The sequence below is a fragment of the Armigeres subalbatus genome, chromosome 1, assembly GCF_024139115.2.
Source record: "Armigeres subalbatus isolate Guangzhou_Male chromosome 1, GZ_Asu_2, whole genome shotgun sequence".
NCBI classification, from domain to species: Eukaryota; Metazoa; Arthropoda; class Insecta; order Diptera; family Culicidae; genus Armigeres; species Armigeres subalbatus.
In genome coordinates, this window is record NC_085139.1 from 299,979,792 (window position 1) to 300,000,110 (window position 20,319).

At 41.0% G+C, this 20,319-nt stretch overlaps 1 protein-coding gene across 7 annotated transcripts in view; it reads right to left on the reverse strand.

Annotated features, from left to right (window-relative positions):
- LOC134207801 (uncharacterized protein DDB_G0271670-like) overlaps positions 1 to 20,093 on the reverse strand; it is a 54,741-nt gene extending 34,648 nt beyond the window's left edge. The window contains exons 1-3 of one of the 7 annotated variants that reach the window (XM_062683729.1): positions 19,954 to 20,093; positions 18,463 to 18,702; positions 9,248 to 9,945 (exon numbers count right to left, since the gene is read on the reverse strand). In XM_062683729.1, coding sequence (XP_062539713.1) covers positions 9,248 to 9,347 — 100 coding nt within the window. In that variant the 5' untranslated portion in view covers positions 9,348 to 9,945; positions 18,463 to 18,702; positions 19,954 to 20,093. Of the gene's footprint in view, positions 1 to 9,247; positions 9,946 to 18,462; positions 19,124 to 19,539 lie in introns of all 7 variants that reach the window. The other 6 variants (XM_062683726.1, XM_062683725.1, XM_062683728.1 and 3 more) reach the window with 6 other exon arrangements.
- Between the last annotated feature and the right edge of the window lie 226 nt (positions 20,094 to 20,319).

Here is a 20,319-nt window from a genome sequence, read left to right on the forward strand (position 1 = left end):
TACATGATTCAATACTTAGTAGCTAGAAAATTCAAACCCTTTTTCATGTAACTATCATAAATTACGTGGAAATTCAATTTTTTTTTTAAGTTAGTGAAATTTCCATTTCCATTTTTGACGGATTTGTCTAATTTTTTCAGCTTTGGTCCCGTTCAGGTTGCGGTCAAATTGGCCATTTTTTGGGACCACAACAATAAGATTTGTCGTATGAAACGAGATAGCTCTCCTCAATTTCACACATAGTGATTGTCACTATTTCCAGGCATCATGTATAAGAGCAGAAGAGTGCTTCTGAAGGTCGAATTGTGGCCAATTGATTGATTACGGATGAAGCCGTTGAAGGTATGTATTTATTTATTTATTATTTAATCAGACTGTGGCCTGTGCGGTATATAAGAGTCTTCTCCATTCGGCTCGGTCCATGGCTACACGTCGCCAACCACGCAGTCTACGGAGGGTCCGCAAGTCATCTTCCACCTGATCGATCCACCTTGCCCGCTGCGCACCTCGCCTTCTTGTGCCCGTCGGATCGTTGTCGAGAACCATTTTTACCGGGTTACTGTCCGACATTCTGGCTACGTGCCCGGCCCATCGCAGTCGTCCGATTTTCGCGGTGTGAACGATGGATGGTTCTCCCAACAGCTGATGCAACTCGTGGTTCATTCGCCTCCTCCACGTACCGTCCGCCATCTGCAACCCACCATAGATGGTACGCAGCACTTTCCTTTCGAAAACTCCAAGTGCGCGTTGGTCCTCCACGAGCATCGTCCAGGTCTCGTGTCCGTAGAGGACTACCGGTCTAATTAGCGTTTTGTAGATTGTCAGTTTGGTACGGCGGCGAACTCTATTCGATCGGAGCGTCTTGCGGAGTCCAAAGTACGTACGATTTCCAGCCACTATGCGTCTCCGAATTTCTCTGCTGGTGTCATTTTCGGCAGTTACCAGTGAGCCCAAGTACACAAATTCTTCTACCACCTCGATTTCGTCACCACCGATGCAAACTCGCGGTGGGTGGCTCACATTGTCTTCTCTTGAACCTCTTCCTATCATGTACTTCGTCTTCGACGTGTTGATGACTAGTCCGATCCGCTTAGCTTCCCTCTTCAGTCTGATGTAGGCTTCCTCCATCTTTTCAAAGTTACGTGCCATAATATCTATGTCGTCGGCGAAACCAAATAGCTGGACGGACTTATTGAAAATTGTACCACTCGTGTTAATCCCTGCTCTTCGTATTACCCCTTCCAAAGCGATGTTGAATAGCAAACACGAAAGACCATCACCTTGCCGTAACCCTCTGCGGGTTTCGAAGGGACTCGAGAATGCCCCAGAAACTCGAACTACGCACATCACCCGATCCATCGTCGCTTTGATCAACCGTGTCAGTTTATCCGAAAACCGTGTTCGTGCATTAGCTGCCATAGCTGGTCCCGATCGATTGTATCATATGCGGCTTTGAAGTCGATGAATAGATGATGTGTGGGCACGTTGTATTCGCGGCATTTCTGCAGTACTTGGCGAATGGCGAACACCTGGTCCGTGGTGGAGCGTTCGCCCATAAAACCCGCCTGGTACTGCCCCACGAACTCCCTTGCAGTTGGTGCTAGTCGACGGCATAAAATTTGGGAGAGTACCTTGTAGGCGGCGTTCAGCAATGTGATTGCGCGGTAGTTGCTACAATCCAGCTTATCGCCCTTTTTGTAGATGGGACACACGACACCTTCCATCCACTCCTGCGGCAAAACTTCCTCCTCCCAAATCTTGGTAATGACCCAGTGCAGCGCTCTAGCCAGTGCCTCACTTCTTCTTCTTATTGGCATTACATTCCCACACTGGGACAGAGCCGCCTCGCAGCTTAGTGTTCATTAAGCACTTCCACAGTTATTAACTGCGAGGTTTCTAAGCCAGGTTACCATTTTTGCATTCGTATATCATGAGGCTAACACGATGATACTTTTATGCCCAGGGAAGTCGAGGCAATTTCCAATCCGAAAATTGTCTAGACTGGCACCGGGAATCGAACCCAGCCACCCTAAGCATGGTCTAGCTTTGTAGCCGCGCGTCTTACCTCACGGCTAAGGAGGGCCCCTTAGGAGTGCCTCACCACCGTGTTTAAATAGCTCTCCTGGTAGTTGGTCAACACCAGGGGCTTTGTTGTTCTTCAGCCGGCCAATCTCCTCCTGGATTTCCTGGAGCTCCGGAGCCGGTAGAATTATGTCCTGCGCGCGTTCTCCCAGGTCCATCACCATACCGCCATCTTCGTCTGCCACATCGCCATTCAGGTGTTCTTCGTAGTGCTGCCGCCACCTTTGGATCACCTCACGCTCGTTCGTAAGAAGGTTCCCGTTTATGTCCTTACACATATCAGGCTGTGGCACGTGGCCCTTACGTGAACGGTTTAACTTCTCATAGAACTTTCGTGTGTTATTAGCGCGGTACAGTTGCTCCGTTTCTTCACGGTCTCGATCTTCCTGCTGGCGCTTTTTCCTCCGGAAAATCGAGTTTTGTCTGTTCCGCGCCTGTTTATATCGTGCCTCGTTCGCCCTCGTGCGGTGTTGCAGCAATCTCGCCCATGCTGCATTCACTAACTGCTCACATTCGCCGTCATACCAGTCGTTTCTCTGATCCGGGGGCACCGTTCCAAGTGCAGCGGTTGCGGTGCTACCAATGGCGGATCGAATATCTCTCCAGCCATCTTCAAGAGACGCTGCGCCTAGCTGCTCTTCCGTTGGAAGTGCCACTTCCAGCTGCTGCGCGTTGAAGGTATGTAACAAATAACAAATTAAAATAATGCACGTTCTCTCCTGGTGCCCTGAGAGAGACGGCTAGGAGGTGCCCACTACGGGAAATGACGAGGTTTCATATGAGATTTTGGTCCATCAGCCAAATCCCGCATGTATATTTTTATTGCGTATTCCGCTTTTTGTCTACAGCAATTAGTTTGCTGTATTCATAGCTGAGCCTTTGTACAGGATTCTTATCCTATTTGGGCACCTCGAAGAATTTTGTGCCATGCGTCACCAGCAATATAAAGTCTGTGTCTGGGAATTCCTCTATTCATAATTTTAATTGCCTATCTTCAGGAACAAACACAGAACATTCAGGAATGGAACATTACACAATTTCACTCAAACATTTGTCACAAACATGTAAGATAAAATGAACCGTAACAGGTAGTGGCTAAAAATAGAACCATTCTGATTCTGGCAATATGGGTATTGAACTTCATGAATTTCAAATGGCATTGCGAATAAGATATTTTTGATCTTTCTTTAAAGTCACTGGCCGGTCACTTTGTAGCCAATTCCAGAAAACCATGGGGACCTAGGATAGCGGCCATAAATGACATCAATGCGAACCAAATAAATGGGTATAAACCCGGAAGACCCTGGGGGACCCGGGATAGCGGCCAAAAATGGAATCAGTGCGGACCAGGCAATATGGGTATCAAACTTCTTCCTTCAAAGTCAACTGGCCACTTTATAGCCGATTCCGGAAAACCCTGGGGGACCCGGGATAGCGGACAGAAATAGGATCAGTCCGGACCCAACAGTGCAGTGGTCATTGTGTCGCGTGGTTTTCATCATCACGAGCTAATGCTGTCTTGTACGCTATTTGTGCAATGATGGTTATTCATGTGAACTCACTCTAACTCGATGTTCTTTATAACTCGATATTTTCTCTCACTCGATGAAATTCAAAGTCGCTTGAATTTTGCATACTGCGTTACCTCCGTAAGTCGATATCTGCATTACTCGATATTCTCTAAGTCAAAGTAACTTACCAAAGCGTTTTTACTTCGCTAGCTCGATGTTGTCAGAATCAGTTCACATGACGTTTGGTCGAATGCCGTTTGGCCGAAAAATTAAAATCTCGGGTACACTTTTCTCTATACACTTCCTCACCGCACATTTCATGTAATTCCTACTACTCATTACTCACAATATAAGTATTTCTCGGGTACTTATTCAAAATGACGTATGCGATTTTGTAAACAAATATTCAGACGTCGATTTGTCCGATCTGATTGCCCTCCCACGCGAACCATCACCATAGACAGATAGGGGAAGGCTTCGGCTACCTGTTAGTGGTGTTGGTTTGCGTGGGAGTGCCTATACACTATACACTTCGTATAGAGAAAAGTGGGAAATAAAACCCTGATTATTTAATCCACCTAGCGGTGTTGGTGCCTTTCTCGTGGAAAAAAACTAAAAAATATGAGTGACTGTTTGTTAGCGTGTTTTGCGCAGTATTTTGGCCATAACTTTTGATCCCATAGTCCAATTTGGCCAATTTTTAATAGCAAACAATGGGACAGGATTCTCAGTCGAATGGAACTTGTTGCGAGTAATTCGGCTAATGCTAAGTTCCGAGCCTTCTATCAAAGTTTGGATTTGGAGTGATCATATAGCCTTTACGTATACTTAGTATACGAGAAAGTCAATAAGAAATTAGAATTGAGAAGTGAAAAATTAGGAGTGAAAAGTAAGAAATGAGAAGTAAGAAGTAAGAAACGAAAAGTAAGAAGTGAGAAGCGAAAAGTAAAAAGTAGAGAGTGAGTGAAGATGAGATGTGAGAAAAGAGAAGTGAAAAGTAAATTGTGAAAAGTGAGAGGTAAGAATTGAGAAGTGAAAAAATGAGAAGTGAAAGTTGTAAGTAAGAAATTTGAGAAGTGAGAACTGTGGAGTGAGATGTGTAAAATAAGAAGTGAAAACTGGGAAGAGAAAGTGAAAAATGAGAAGAGGAAAGTAAGAAGTCAGATGTGAGAAGTAAGAAGTCTCTAGTAACATTTTGGTTTTATGATGGTTTTATAACACTCTTGAAGAGTATATTATGTTCTCCGAGAGCGTTAGAAAACTTAAAACGTTACTTGGGATGAGAAGTACGAAGTGAGAAGTGTAAAATGAGATGTGAGAAATGAAAAGTAAGAAAAGAAAAACAAAAAGTGAAAAGTAAACTGTGAAAAGGGAGAAGAAAAAAATGTGAAGTGAGAAGTGAAAAGTGAGAGGTCAGTAGTTAGAAGTGAAAGGTAAAAAATGAGAACAGCTAGATGAGAAGTGGACATTTTGAAGTAAGAAACTCGAAGTGAGTAATTCGAAGTGGGAAGTGAAAAGTGAGAAAGGAAAAGTGATGAATGAGTAGTGAGAAGTGCGAAGTAAAGTGAAAAAAGTGCAGTGAGAACTGAGGAGGACCAAGTAGTGAGAAGTGAAAAGTGAGGTGAAAATTAGATTTTTTAAAACTTAATCTTTATTTTTTTTCATCATTCTTTCTCCTTCCCTGCTGCTTTCTTTAAAAAGAAAGAAGTGAAAAATTTGTGGAGTAAGAACAGCGAGGTGAGAAGTGGAAAGTACAAAGTGAGAAGCACTTCGAACATTTCATTTCTAACTTTTCAATTCTCATTTTTCACTATTCATTTCTAACATCTTAGTGAGGAAGAATAATAAGGAAATCAATTTTAACTATTCGGTCAAACGGCATTCGCTAGACTTTACTAATGTGGCGAAGATCAGCACTGTGTGCCACTAGTTCTCTCTTTTACTCTCCCACTGATCTTATGCAACGCAAATAGTGACGTCACCTTAGTAAAGTCTAGCTCATTGAATTTTATGATTCTTTCAATAGCGAGTAAGGGAGAGTTCACTGTATATAATGATTATCAACTCATGTCTTCTGTCAATGTACAAAGGCAGCCCGATTGTACAGCTCTGGAGCAAACGGCTTTTCAACCAAATTACCAAGTTTGTTTATTTCGCCGTATGTCGCTCTTAGACGAATAACATTTTTGATTGAACCGTTTTCGACTTAACAACCTTTTCGGCCGAACATTCCATTCGGTCAAATGGAATTCGACTAAATGACTTCCAGCTTAGCGTGACATTCAGCCAAGTGGCATTCATTTCAAATGGCTTTCCGCCAGCCGAACGACCCTCCTCCTTTTTGAACAGATTCCCGAATTACCGAAAAATTTCTTATCAACAAATTAGGAATTTTCCCGTAAATTTTAAATATTGTGAGAAATTCGTTAAAAATTCTAAAACCAACTTCCCACAGAAAACATAAAAATTCCCGTAAAAACCAAAGAATTTCCTATAGAAATTTTGAAGAGCTACAGAGGTTAATTCCAATGAACTTCCTTCGGCAATTCCGATGAATGAACTTCCTTGAAGGTTCTGAATAATTTCTCGCGGAAATCCGTTTTTTTCAAATCCATATATTGAACAATTTTGAAGAATTTAATCATTTTTTTGCCTTTCTCGTATATTGTGAATTGCTAATGATTTCCCGTGGAAATTCCAGAGAATTTATTATTTTACCCATGAAAATTGTTTTTGGAAATTCTGACAAATATCCGATGTAAATTCCAAAAAGGACTCATTGGAAATTCCGAACGACGTCTCGTAGAAATTTGAAACAATGAAGAAATTCTGCGGAAAATCCATATATGTTTTCTTTGAAATTCCAAACATTTTATTTTCCTTGCAAATTAAAAAGAGGTCTTTTAGAAATTCAAAAAAAAATCTCGTTGAAGCTTCAAAATATTTTCCACGAAAAGTCCAAAGAAAAAAAGGATATTTTAGGAAAACTTAGAAGAAGAAATTGCGGTAGTCAGTGGTGGAAAGACTCGCTTCACGAGTAAGAAAAATGTGTATTTGGGCCTACCAAAAACGCCGCATTCGCGTGAACGTACTGCCTGCAGTTTTCTCGTGCTTGCTTTGTTCATGAATATATAGGTAGAGTGGTGGCAGACAAGAAACATGGCAGTATTTTGTTCGAAGGCAAAAATCACGGTCGCGAGTTTTTGTAATTTCTTTGAAAAGAATGAAATTTTTTTAAAAATTCAAAACAATAAATAAGTGTGTTTTTGCTCAAACATCCGTGAGAAACATGTTCCGAGCCTGTTTCATATTGTTTTGCATATTAGCCCTAATGGTTGGCGAAGCTTCACAAACATTTTTCGGGGTTCGTTTTTATCTTTTCTCTCGTGCATTATGAAAATAGTATTTTGAACATCACTTTTGAGCCCCTAGTCTAATCCAGTCACGGAACACGATTATCTGCGAATGAAATCGGTGTTATTCAATTAAGTACATAATACAAGTAACATTAGTAAAGAGTCAAGTTACTCTACATCAAGTGATAAAGCTCATTCTGGAAGGTACATTAGCCAAAATACCATTTCCACGTCTGTCATTTTATTTCTTTGATTGTTGAAATCGTTAACTTTTATTTTCTATCAATAAAAATAACCGAACCGGACACGCTGGCACCTCTGCTACATTACCCATTCATTGATTAGTCATACGTTCCGTACTTACTCCCACACTTTCATAATACCTTTTATTTACATTCGCATTGCACTTGCTGTTGTGTTTACGTTATCGGAACATCCGAGGAACCACTTGCGTGAGTGTAAGGCTGATGCCATACTGGGAGAGAAGAGAAGCGATTAGAAGAGTTGAGAAGGAAGCGAAGCGTCCGCGTGAAAGCTACTTCAATGAGCGATATATGGAAATCGCTTATACCTGTCATAGTGGAAGCGATGAGAAGAGGCGAGAAGCGGTAGCCAAAGAGGCGAAGCAGTTCGTAGAGTGCTTTGCCGCGCGAGATCGCAAAGGATCACTTCTGTATGTTTGTTGATTTGAGTTTACCCTCGTTCGCAGTTGTGTAAAATGGCTGTGGGTGAAAAGTATTGCGGGAGAGGAAAGCAACATAGTTTATTTTGTTAATTTGGTTAATGAAAACATTAAAAAATGTATGGTTTTAGCTACATGTATATAATGTATTTCATAGTAGCGGTACTCATTAAAATTGGGAATATTCTGGTGCAGTCCATACATTTAGAAACACCTTGAAACAAAAAACACGTAATTTGCTGTTACCACAGACAAATGGATGTTGAACTTGTTATTTTTATATCGTTCTCGTATTTAGGATTAGTGATTCAAGTGATAGATTTTTCACGCATCTGTAATACGCGATTGAACTGAATGAAATTGTTGTGTTCAATCGCTTTGATATTTGATTTTACACTGGAGTCGGTTTTTACGCTGGAGATACGTACCGTGTATCTTGAAAATCCCTTCAACTTCAACGAAAATCGGGTTTGCGCAATTTTTGCTTATGTCCGCATATTAAAACTTCGGGAACAATCCGATAGATAAGGAAATTGTTGTCCCAATTTTTTTGCCGGCCATTGGTGGGAAATGGTTTCTCTTGTTTACGCCGTTTTTTCAAAAAAAAATGCCAAGACAAAACGATTTTTGTGGAAATTGTTTTCATGATGTGCGTATCTCCCGAGAAATCAACTTCAGTGTAGAGAAATGTTGTAAGAAGAACATCCATAAATTACGTAACGCTTGAAGGGGGAGGGGTGTTGTCGGCGAAGTGTAACGATCCATGCAAAATTTTCAGATGTTTCATACGTGTCGTGTCGTGGGTCGTGTTGAAAATTTCCCGTTACGTAATTAATGGATATTCCATAGGAGCAAACGTAAAATAGGAGTAAAACATGGCCCAAAAAGTTTTACCATAGCTACGCCCTACGTCTGTTTGTATGTGGTGATAATCTATCGCTCACATCATAAAATCGGTTTTCAATTGCGACATTCTTTAAATCTCTCCAACACTCTTCTCTTTGTGCTAAATATGCTTGGAGAAGCAAAATATTCTACATCTGAGGAAATCCATGTTTTTACACTTGTATTTGTTGCGAGATCAACACTCCGAAAAACGCTTTCAGTATGTCATAGCTCCGCTTCACTTCGCTTTGCTTATCACCAACCTCTTCGCTTCGCTTCTCTTCGCTTCTCTTCGCTCCTAGTATGTCATCAGCCTAACAGAGATCCATTTTGGCGCACCAAAACATTTGATGCTATCTCACTCCATCTAGAGCAAACAAAGCATAAGCTCGCATGTTGTTGCTCACATGATTGCACCGTATGACACTGATGATGATCATCGGTTTGAGTCATCGCTAGAATTCGCCCGGAAGAGCATGAGCGACTGAGAATAATCCCCACCCCTTTCCGCGAGTGACGCAACTTGCACACATCGATGGACTCTCTCTCTTTAACTCTCGCGGTGGTTCGTCATTCTTATCCAAACACACAAACCCATTCAAGAGCTGTAGCTATATTTGTTAATAAATGGCCAACTAATTGGACTTGGGGGCACCCCTAAAAGGCCCCAAAATTAGCCACCCTGGAAGCACAGTACTCGTGTAAATTAACTATCCAGAACCGGTACTCACCTATGTGGGTATCCTCGATGTGCTGAATCAGATCGCTCAAACTCGGAAACGTAATGCCACAACCATTAAACTTGCATATGTTAATTAAAAACACAGCCATTTCAAGCGAACTTCTCTCTTTCGCCCGCTAGCGAAGCTTCTTCCTCTGCCGTCTCACTCCTAATCACACACTAATCTAAACCCTAGCTAACCACTTTTGGATTCCGCGATGAGAGCTGAAACGAAGACGACTGCTCGCTCACTTTGATCAGCTCTCGGCTTCTTCGCAGTTTCTAGCCTACTACCGACTGACCTGCTCTTGCTGGCCGAGACAGGGCCTGCTGCGACGACGATGCAGTCAGCCAGCAGCCGACACGCGAGCGAATCAAAGATGGTTGACCGAACGGCACGCACACACACTCATAACTGCGCCTCACTGATGTCAGCTATCCTACATAGTACTACACACTCGCGAGTGTCCCGTTCGATTGATCAGGCGACGAGCGGCGGGGTGTCTCCACAAGTCGCGATGTGACCGACGGTGATGATGACTGATCCCTGGCGCACGAATCGCGACACGACGAAGTACCGATATTTTTATTTACACTTTGAATGGGCTGCAAGGTTGCCGCGGTTGTGAGTGGCAGCTGTTTGTATGTATAGGTGCTCTTCCATCTACGAAGACGTTCTGGTGCTGGGTTGAGAACGCGATTGAGAATCTGGGGACACGGAGAGAAACATTAAAATTAGTATTCAACAAAAAGGAGCATTCTTGAACAATAATTATTCAGCATATTATCCACCTATCAGATATTGTGATTTCCTCATGCAAGAAATCATAAAACAGGTAATGCTTATAGACGAATCCAAGTAAAAATAAGAAGAAGACACACGACGGTGTTAACTTTGACAGATCCTACAGCACAGCATAGGAAGATCATTTTAAAATGCTTATAATAAATTCTAGACAAGTTGTAATTAAAATCTAATTGATGTACGATACGGAAAAAGTTCTGAATTACATATTTAGAAGCTTATCTCAATTTTTTGTATATTTTCCAAAAATGTATCTATCATACAGTTCGGAACTTTTTCCGTATCATACATCAATCAGATTTTAATTACAATTTGTCTAGAATTTATTATAAGCATTTTAAAATGATCTTCCTATGCTGTGCTGTAGGATCTGTCAAAGTTAACACCGTCGTGTGTCTTCTTCTTATTTTTACTTGGATTCGTCTATAGTGACCGGTCAAGAAGTTTTATTTCAATTTAGGAGTATGTAATTCCGTAACCTCAATATACATGATCAGCGAATTCAATTAATATGCAAAATTTATGCATGACATAAGAAACACATTTGAATTATGTAGTTTTATCGACTCCGATAGTTTTCTTAGCAGACCATAGCAATAACCTAAAACAACTTGAATTCTTTTGACAATTCAGTGAGCTTATTAACATGGTGTTAAGCGATGATAGAGAAATTTAGAATCAGATTCTCAGTATAAAACCATTAAGTTCCAAATACTTTACCTTCTGCTTGAAATCAATCACAAAAAAATTATACGTCAATTGAACCGTGAGTTTTATTGAATACCAGAGAATGAGTCCATGAAAACAAGCACTGTGAACTGCCGAACTAGGCACGTCATCATGCGGTACTTTATTTGGGCTGCCAGAAAATAAAAAATGATTTTTTGTCATTGAACGAATAAAAAGTGAAAATAACGAGTTCCTTTCATAATTTTAAAGGGGGCCGGGATTTTTATTTTCCATGTCCAAATTCCGAAAACATCGCATATGCAGAAATACATAGGGAAAAAATCCGCGAACCAATTTCCCGAGGTGTGAGGCTACCTTAAAAGAACCTTTCAAGTTTGTGTTGGCAATCACCGCTCGAAATGTTTTGCTAACGATACTGGGGTCCCACAAGGCTCTGTCATTGCCGTCACGGCCTACATAAATAAAACTCCGATCCGGCCAATTTTCAATAGAAAACAATGAAATAGAAGTCTGTGTCGCGATTATTCCGTGAAAAAAGTATTTTAACCATAACTTCCTAGCCCGCGAATAATACGAACCCGCGTTTCAATACGAAACAATGGGATAGAAGTCTGCGTCGAATGCAACGGTTGGAGAACAAGTGCCCCGAAAATTACAACTTGTCCAATTCACATTATAACGTTAAAAAAAATCATTTTAGTAATGTAGAAAATGTTTCTTAAACATCAGCATAAATTGTAAATATGTCACATAATGTTTCGAAATTGTGGTCAATATTCCGATTTTTCTCCAAAGGAAAGGCAACACCAACACATTATTACAATGTTAAAACTAACATAACATATATAAAGTAAAGTGCCCAATAGTGGACCCTCCAGCCGTTTTAGCATTCTTACAGCACAATGTAAACATTTTGCTATGAAATTCTATCGGGATTATTTTTTTACACAGTTGGATTTCATTAATTTCTCGGTTAACCTGAACTTTCACAGCTTTTTAAATACCCCCTGAATTTTCTTTGATTTTTTGTGAATTTTTTAGTGTGGTTAACTCATTGCTTCATTGACGCTGAAGGTCCTAAACGACCAAAACCAAACCGTGTAAAAAAAACCTGGGTGTACACGCATTGGAAATGCTATGGAAAGTAAAATTAGACGATTTATTACAATTCTATAAAAAATAAACACAAGAGTGTCCAATATAGGAATATTTTGGGGGGTCCACAATATGGAAGAAGAACGTCGCGAAACGAAACATGAAAATTAAATGAAGTGTCGACTATAGGGAAGCAATTACATATTATGGACCCCCAAGGGGTCTACTATAGGGCGAATTCAGTCGTACTTTAAAATGTTAATTTCAACGAATAACGTCGTGTATTTAAGTGTTTTATGTATGTATCGTGAAGAAGAGATGCAGAACTTGGTATTAGATATCAAGCAGAATTATTATGTTGAAAATTTCTACTACTTATGACAGGAAGAACAAAATTCCGCTTCCGTCATCATTCGTCTGTATGCGTATTGTAAAGCATTAGGAATCTTCGCTGCTTTTTTCTCAACAAATTTTTCATACTTCTACGCCAGTAGGAATTATTAACCGACTATTTCGTTTATAGAATTCCGGATAATGACGAAGGAGTTGTGGCCAGAGGGTGGTGCGTGTTTTCGACGTCTTTCTATTTGAATGCATCAAACATTATCATATTTATCAGCTCCAACGAGATATGCAGTGCTGTTATGTACATATGGGGCATTTTCTCTCGCTTCATCCCTGGATCAGGTTCCATGAATGTGAGTAAGATACTCAAAAAACATCCCCTGTTGTTGACAGTGTTATATGATTGAAAATAAATTAATAACACCGTCATGCAGAAACTTGCTAAATGTTTACAGTTTTCAAATTATTCCCATCGAGTTATATTTGTCTTTGAAAAATGAAGTAAATCTGAACGCAAGGGGTACCTTTATATGCACATTCCAAATATTCCAATGATGGCTTTACAATAAAACTTATTGTTCGACTCTTCTACTTGAATCTCTTACGCACCTTATTAAAACGTCATCAAATGAGCAACCGCGATGTACGATTCCGAGTATCCGACGCAATCATCAACAGCAGATTACTCTACGGTATTGAATTAACCTGTTTATCAACTGACGCTTTGACAACAGCACTCGCACCTGTATATCATCAAGCAATTAGGATTACCTCCGGCCTATAGCCATCGACACCTTCTGATATTACATACGTAGAAAGTGGGAGGTTGCCATTCAAGCTACTCATCGTTGATACCATCTGCAAACGAGCTACTAGCTTTATCGAGAAAACGGAACCATGTAGGGGTGGAGTTTTAACGTCGAACTACGTCTGTCTTTTCTATATTGGGGTACGATTGCAAAAAATCGAAAAACGTCAAGAAAATATGATAGACTTTGATCGTAGATATCTCAGCCGTTTACTGGGCCATTCGATTAAAGAAGAGTCAACGCTTCATATCCGATGTACACTTAAGTCGTTTTTTACGCGGTTTTTTTTACACGAAACGCTTTTTGTGATTTTTTTGCACTCGAATTTCGGGATTTCCGCGGATTATTCAGACACATTTTGGAAATTACTCGATTTTTTACGTTGTTTGAATTTAGGCGGCCCATATTCTCTGCGTAAAAACCGACTCCAGTGTGTTACAATATTTATGTATGATAATATTTACTATTGAAAACTTGCTAACAGTTTAGAAATCGGTTTCGGTGAATCAGACAATCTCGTAAGTGCAACACAAGCTGCTTCCATAGCACTACATTTCAACTGGAACTTGGTCTGTTTTTCTACCAAGTAATCTATTAGTAATTTATTATTATTGGGGTCTCCAATAGCCTTGCGGCTATAGAAAGCGGGTATAGAAAGCTTTGAATTGATAACTGAGGAAATGCTAATAGAATACTAACTTGAAAAGCAGGCCAAGTTCCAGTCGGAATGTAGAGCCATTGGAGAAGAAGAATCTATTAGTATTTCTTTAGTTAACAATTGAAAAGTTTCTATATCCGCCATTGCACTAGTATGTGCATAAGTACGCAAGATGTGTGGCAAATACAATAGATACATCATTCCCAGGATGTGGAGAATGCTTTCCACCCGAAAACATCCTAAATTGGATCATTTTAATGTAAACCTAATACCAATTTGATGTCGACAATGAAGTTCAATCGAATGCTTTGGTCTCATCGAACAGAAAAATCGCAAACCAGCGGCCTCATTGCGCATATCCTTACGACAGCTCTTTCGTATGACAGTTTGCATGATTTGCTCGTTTCGAGTTGAGGTGCGCAATGCCACCCCAGTACATTACATACAGCTACGTAGTTCAACCTCCGACGTAGCACGTCACCCGTGGATTCAGGAGATCTAACTACTAGCACCTCCTGATACCGTCTTCCTTTGGATACCATGGAACTGTGGGATTCGCGGCAATAAAGGAGCCGACCACCTAGCAGCTTTTGGTAGACGTTCAAATCTATTAACCAACCAGGATTTGAACAAATGGATAGCAGTCACTATTAGAAATTCATGGTCACTAAATTGGCATAATCAGCAATCCCATTTCTTCGGAAAATCAAAAAACTTAAAGGTGCAGCCCAATCGGGTTATACGCAAAGGTGACGTAGGACTACGTAGCTATTCGAAATTGATGGTATTTGCCATAATAGTTTGTGTCGTTTTATTAGCATTGAGCAAACTGCTCGGAGGCCAACTGAGCTTGAGCTTGAGCTTGATTGACTGCTCGTAGTTGCTACTCCATTATGACCAGATCAGCTGTTCTTGTACAGGGAACCAACAGATGTTTGCTTGGGACTAGCACACATCTTCAATGTACAAGTACTGGTGATCTCATTTGTTAGGTCTTACTGGCGCCTGCCACGTCAGAAAGCAAGTCAATGTGGGGAAGGGGGAGGAAATGATGATGCAATCACTCGCCCACTGCAAGCCGAATATACCTCTGCACTTGCCACGAGTTCATGCGGAATTTGTTGGAATTTTTGGGTTAGATTCTAGAGGCAGAGGTCCGTCTTGGATAACGAGCTGCCAATGTGATAGATAGGAGAAAGCAACCGATGGAATTTCTAATTGGATGTAGGAAACGAGCTCTATAGTTCATTTCCAATTCTAGCAGATTACTGTTAGAATACTCAAGTTGAAGGTTTAGGAATAGTAATGGAAACGGTTTGGAAGTCCATTTCCAGTTCTAGCGATTGCTAGAACATGACAAATATAGAGAAAGATACAAAGTAAAAGAATGGAACGGACCTGGGATTGAACCCACGACCTCCTGCGTATGAGGCAGAAGCAGTAGCCATATGACTACCAAGCCCGTCCTACAAACTGCTCGGAGGCCAACTGAATCAAGAAGTCGAATAGTTGTTCCCAGTTGGATGGACTTTGATTCTCTAACCGTGGAATTAACATGACTCATCGGCCGCTAAAGCCACTCGACTGGCTTTCAGTCGGGGACATCACAATCCTTACTTTGCCACGTACGCTTACATCACGGGCGAAAACCAAAAGTTGCAAATAAATATATTTGCGTTTGGTTTCACGTCACTTCTGATTCTGCTTATTTCTTTTTTATTTCGGCCATTTTTGAGGATGGTGTCCTCCAAAAAGGTCTTTATACAAAAGAAGGTTGATCCGACAATCCGTTATGAACCTTCTTCAAAGTGCAAAACTCAATCGTAACTAGCTAATTTGATAGCGCGGCGGAGGGAGATGATGCAATTAATTTGAACGGATGGAATTATTAACAGCAACCAAGCTACCACGCTAAACCCGATGCCGCCGAAACAATCCATTTTTGCAATTAACTCTTTCTTTCCATAAAATGCTGGTCCTGAGAAGAACCAATTTTCTTTTCCCAATACGTCTTTCCAATAACTACCTGCATCCAAATGCTTGTCAGCACCTTGCGTTGAAATTGATGATTTTTCGCTAAACCTTCACCATTTAGAAAATTTTTTAAGCATTGCCACTGCTACCCACACCTTTGTGCTGCTGTGTCCGCTCCGCTGCATCAAATTTTGTCAAACCACTCATTCCGCAGAATCCCGATCAAAATGGCTCGCGCGCGCCGGAAAGCAGCTTTCTTGTATTCAATAAACTAAGCCCGTTAGCCCCGCCCCTTTGTCATCTGTATGGGTGTAAATATAATGTGCACTCATAACGATTAATGAAGGGGCGGGGCTTATGGAATTTCTTCATTAGATATAAGAAAGCTGCTTTTCGACGCGCGCGAGCCATTTTGATCGGGATTCCGCAGCAGACAACGGACCGTTCGGAGAATGACAAATTCTAAGAATCCTATGAAATTTTCTCGCAAGATTCCGAATTTGGTTCTGATATGTTGCTTATCTAAGATGCGTATTGTTACGAGGAATAACAACAGAAATTTGACTCAAGACGAAGTTTCTTCATATTACCAAACATATTCTCTTGGCATCCGTCTGTCCGAGCGACGTTCACCGATGGGTGGTTGCTGCAGAAAGTTTCCACTGAGGTGGCGTCTTCATTAATTTTATGGAATCACTAACAGCAGCCAAGCTACCACGCCAAACCCAATGCCACCGAAACAGTTCATTTTCGCAATTAACTCTTTCTTTTCGTAAAATGTTGATCCTAAGAAGAACCAATTTTCTTTTTCCAATCCCCATTCCAATAACTAACTGCATCCAATCGCTTGTTGACACATTGCGTTGCAACTGTCCGACCGCCACTTGGTGATTTTTCACCAAGCCTCCAAAGGTTGAAATAAATTTGCAGCATTGCCACACTGCCCTGCCACCCACTTCGTGCTACTGTGTCTGCTCCGCTGCATCGAATGTCGAACCGCTCTCTGCGGAATCCCGATCAAAATGACTCGCGCGCCGAACAGCAGCTTTCTCTCGATTCTGAATTTGGTTATGAGATGTTGTTTATCTTAGATGCGTATTGTTGCGAGGAATAACAGCAGAAATTTGACTCAAGACGAAGTTTCTCCATATTACCAAACATTATCTCTTGGCATCTGCCTGTCCGAGCGACGGTCACCGATGGGTGGTTGCTGTAGAAAGTTTCCACTGAGGTGGCGTCTTCATTGATTTTATACATAGAAAGTTGATCCGACTATCCGAAAAACTTTCTTCAAAGTGCAAAACTCAATCGTAAATAGCGAATTTGATAGCGCGTCGGAGGGAGATGATGTAGTGAATTTTAATGGATGGAATCCCAAAAAGCAATCAAACTACCACGCCAAACCCGATGCCACCAAAACAGTCCATTTTCGCAATTAACTCTTTCTTTTCATAAAATTTTGGTCCTGAGAAGAACCAATTTTCTTTTTCCAATGCTCCTTTCCGACTAACTGACACCACAATTTGTATTAAATTTTCAGCATCGGCACTGGCGGTGCGGGATCGCCACAGTGCTATTTTAACGGTCAACCTTTTCTTCATATGAAATTCTGGTTCGTTGAGGTTGAATGATCCGCAGCAACACCACCACCAATGCGATGGATTTTCTTTGAAAATGTTATTAGCGCCTCCGTGATGCTGTGTCCGCTCCGCTGCGATCGCTTTGGTGCGTCTGCTCTGCGTTAAATCTTGTTCAAACTGAGGATCAGATCCAAACCCGCAAGTGATTGATTTTTGATTTCTGTGCTAGTCATGCATGTACGTGATTGGTTAGTTTACCTATTTCTAAACTTTTTATCAATTATTGATAATAAATAGTTAAAAATCAAATAGAAAAATCAGATCAGATATTAAAGTTTAAAGTCTATCATATTTTCGTGACGGTCCCTTATTTTCGCAATCGTAAAGTGTACCCCAATATAGAAAACACAGACGTAGTGCTACGTCAAAATGATATCTCTCGTTGGGAAGACCCACAGAAACACTCCGAGTAAAAAATCATCTCCTGGATGAGATTTGGGCATACAAAAATTTCACATAACATACACGGAAGAAATACACTACCCAATAGTGAGTTTAATTCATCCAACCTCGAACATCCGTACGGGAAGCCGTAGGGTCGAAGTAGTTTGCCTTTACTCCCATGTTAAAAAATTACCCAACGGAAAATTTATTTACCCAAATGTAAGTTTAATTCACTCAATTTCGACCTCAGGTAATAAAACTCAAAATTGGCTTCCCGTATTAAACTGGCGTCGTTGGATTGTTTGGCTCTTTTGTTTTTGACAACAAAAGAAAGAGTGGATGAAAGAGAAGAGAAAAAATAACTCAAAAGTAAATTTAAAAATACTCAATTTTGGGTACTTTTTTTCTTCCGTGTAGAGTCCACAGGACCTTTTCGCAAAAATTTTCCCACTTGCTGCACACAAAATTCGGTTGAACCCTTCATTATCACCTGTCCACAATATGATGCGGCACGATATACCAAGTAGCATACGGACCGCACTCAACAACGATCCTGATAATATAACCCGGCTGATAAATTTCCTGAAATATACTGGATTATACCAAAGCATCTAATCAAAGTACTCGAGCTTGATACTGTATGTGGCCGCCATAGCCGAAATAGCTGGAGATCAAACAAATTCTGGGATATCTCAATATCAAATATACCCAGGACAGGATTATAAAATTGTACATTGTACTGTCAACGACGTTTTCATTGATTTTATTTTATAAATGCAAATACAAATTTCTTTACGTGCATCTACCCTCTAATGTCACACTCACCTTTCGTTGTATATCGGACGTGAGTTCCTTCCTAAAGTGCAGTGTGTTGATTATGCAATTTTGTACGTCACTTTCCACTTCCTCACCTTTCCGATTTATTCGGATCTTTCCCACACGCACACAAACGAAATACCAGTCACTCACTTGGTGTGGGTGGCCGAATGTTTACCTTTACGTACCACTCACTGCTAGACTCGCAGTTCTCACCAGTCGCAATCGTCACTCACTCGTCAGAAGGGCCTGAGAACACGGTGGGTGTGTTGGTGAGAACGATTAGGTAATACTATTTAACTTGTTTTTGGGGCGAGGATGGTTTCTGATGGCCCTCTAGCATACGCCGTGTGGTTGTGTGCTGTGTGTGCTATGGCTGAATGTTCTACAGCTGCTGACTGACCCGAAGAGCTCTGATGCTGGCCAGATTAGTACTTCTGAAGTAAATGCACCACCCTTCTGCTCCACACCCACTCACCGTCGCTTCGAAACACTCCACAAATGACCAACAATCAATGACGACAACTGAACAGCCGCATCAGGGCAGTGCATATTTATAAATATTTTTAGGGGTTTTATTCTCCACCGTTTGTCCCTATTTCCCACACGCAGCTCTTCTCTTCCACTTGCGGTAGGTGGAGAATCAATCTTCTGGGAGATTCACCTCAACCTGTACAGTAGTGGGATTGAACATTAGGGTGACTGACTGAAATAGCAATGTTGGAAAAGTAACAATGCACTATCAAGGGAAATGAAGACACCATCAGTAGTTATTGACTTTTAGAATGCTAAGAGACAGAGTAATTTTTCTTGAATGCAGATCTACGTAGATGACGAAAGATCCAAGTTATTGTTATACGGAACATGTGTAGATAATGAGCCCGTGAACAATTGTATGCATGTTCAAGCACTGAATGCCAAACGATCAAAATTCACTTGTATGAAGATAACACTACTAGCGCGTTATGTTTATTATTGTTGTAATTTTAACCATTGTAAAAATCCATCACTTTTCCAACATTTTATTTTTCGGCGCACCCTATTAGTAGAAGATCTCACGGATATCGATTTTCTGCACTTTCTCACCTCGACGATTTACTACCGAATCGAATTAGATCCCTGAATGTTATCACCAGCATATAGATTATTGCAGCTTCACAAACAACACTGGCAAAAACGCCATTCACCACACATAGCTGGCTCTTTAATATTTATCACATGATGATGGCCAACATTTTGGGCAGCATTTAGGGCTCTTGGTGGGATGCACTCACCGACGACGACGACGGAACGACACCCGACGTCGACTCTTCTACCTACTGAACTGAATCACTATTTGCGTCACCGCACACCGCACTCTCGGTCTCAGCAGGCCTCTCAGTCTCAAGCTCGGGACCCGAAGACGAACGAAACTGTCAATCGATCAATGTTTTTGTTGTTACACCAAAAACGGTTGTTCTTGATTAGTTTCCACTGAGCATTGTATCGAGATTTACGTACCGTAGAACAATCAATGCAGTTCGCCAAATCAGAACGCCACAATAAGCGCGCGAATGAGTAAAGTACCACCGTTTAGTACGATGGACAAACACAGAAACGCAGTGCTCTGCTCGGTTCTTTCACTCCACTGTACTCATCGATCGCTCGGGCTCGAGGGTAAATGCACTGGTGAGTGGCGCTGCGTTGCTGTGATTTTGTGTAGGTGGGTGAGTAGTTGATTGAGTGACTTGAGCACTGGGCGAAACCATGCGGAGTGGTACCAGCAGGGTCTCGAATAATTATCCGAAAAACATTTACCCGAAATAATAAACAATTTATTAAATTTTGGAGAATTTATGTACTTCAATATTTGTCATCATACCACGA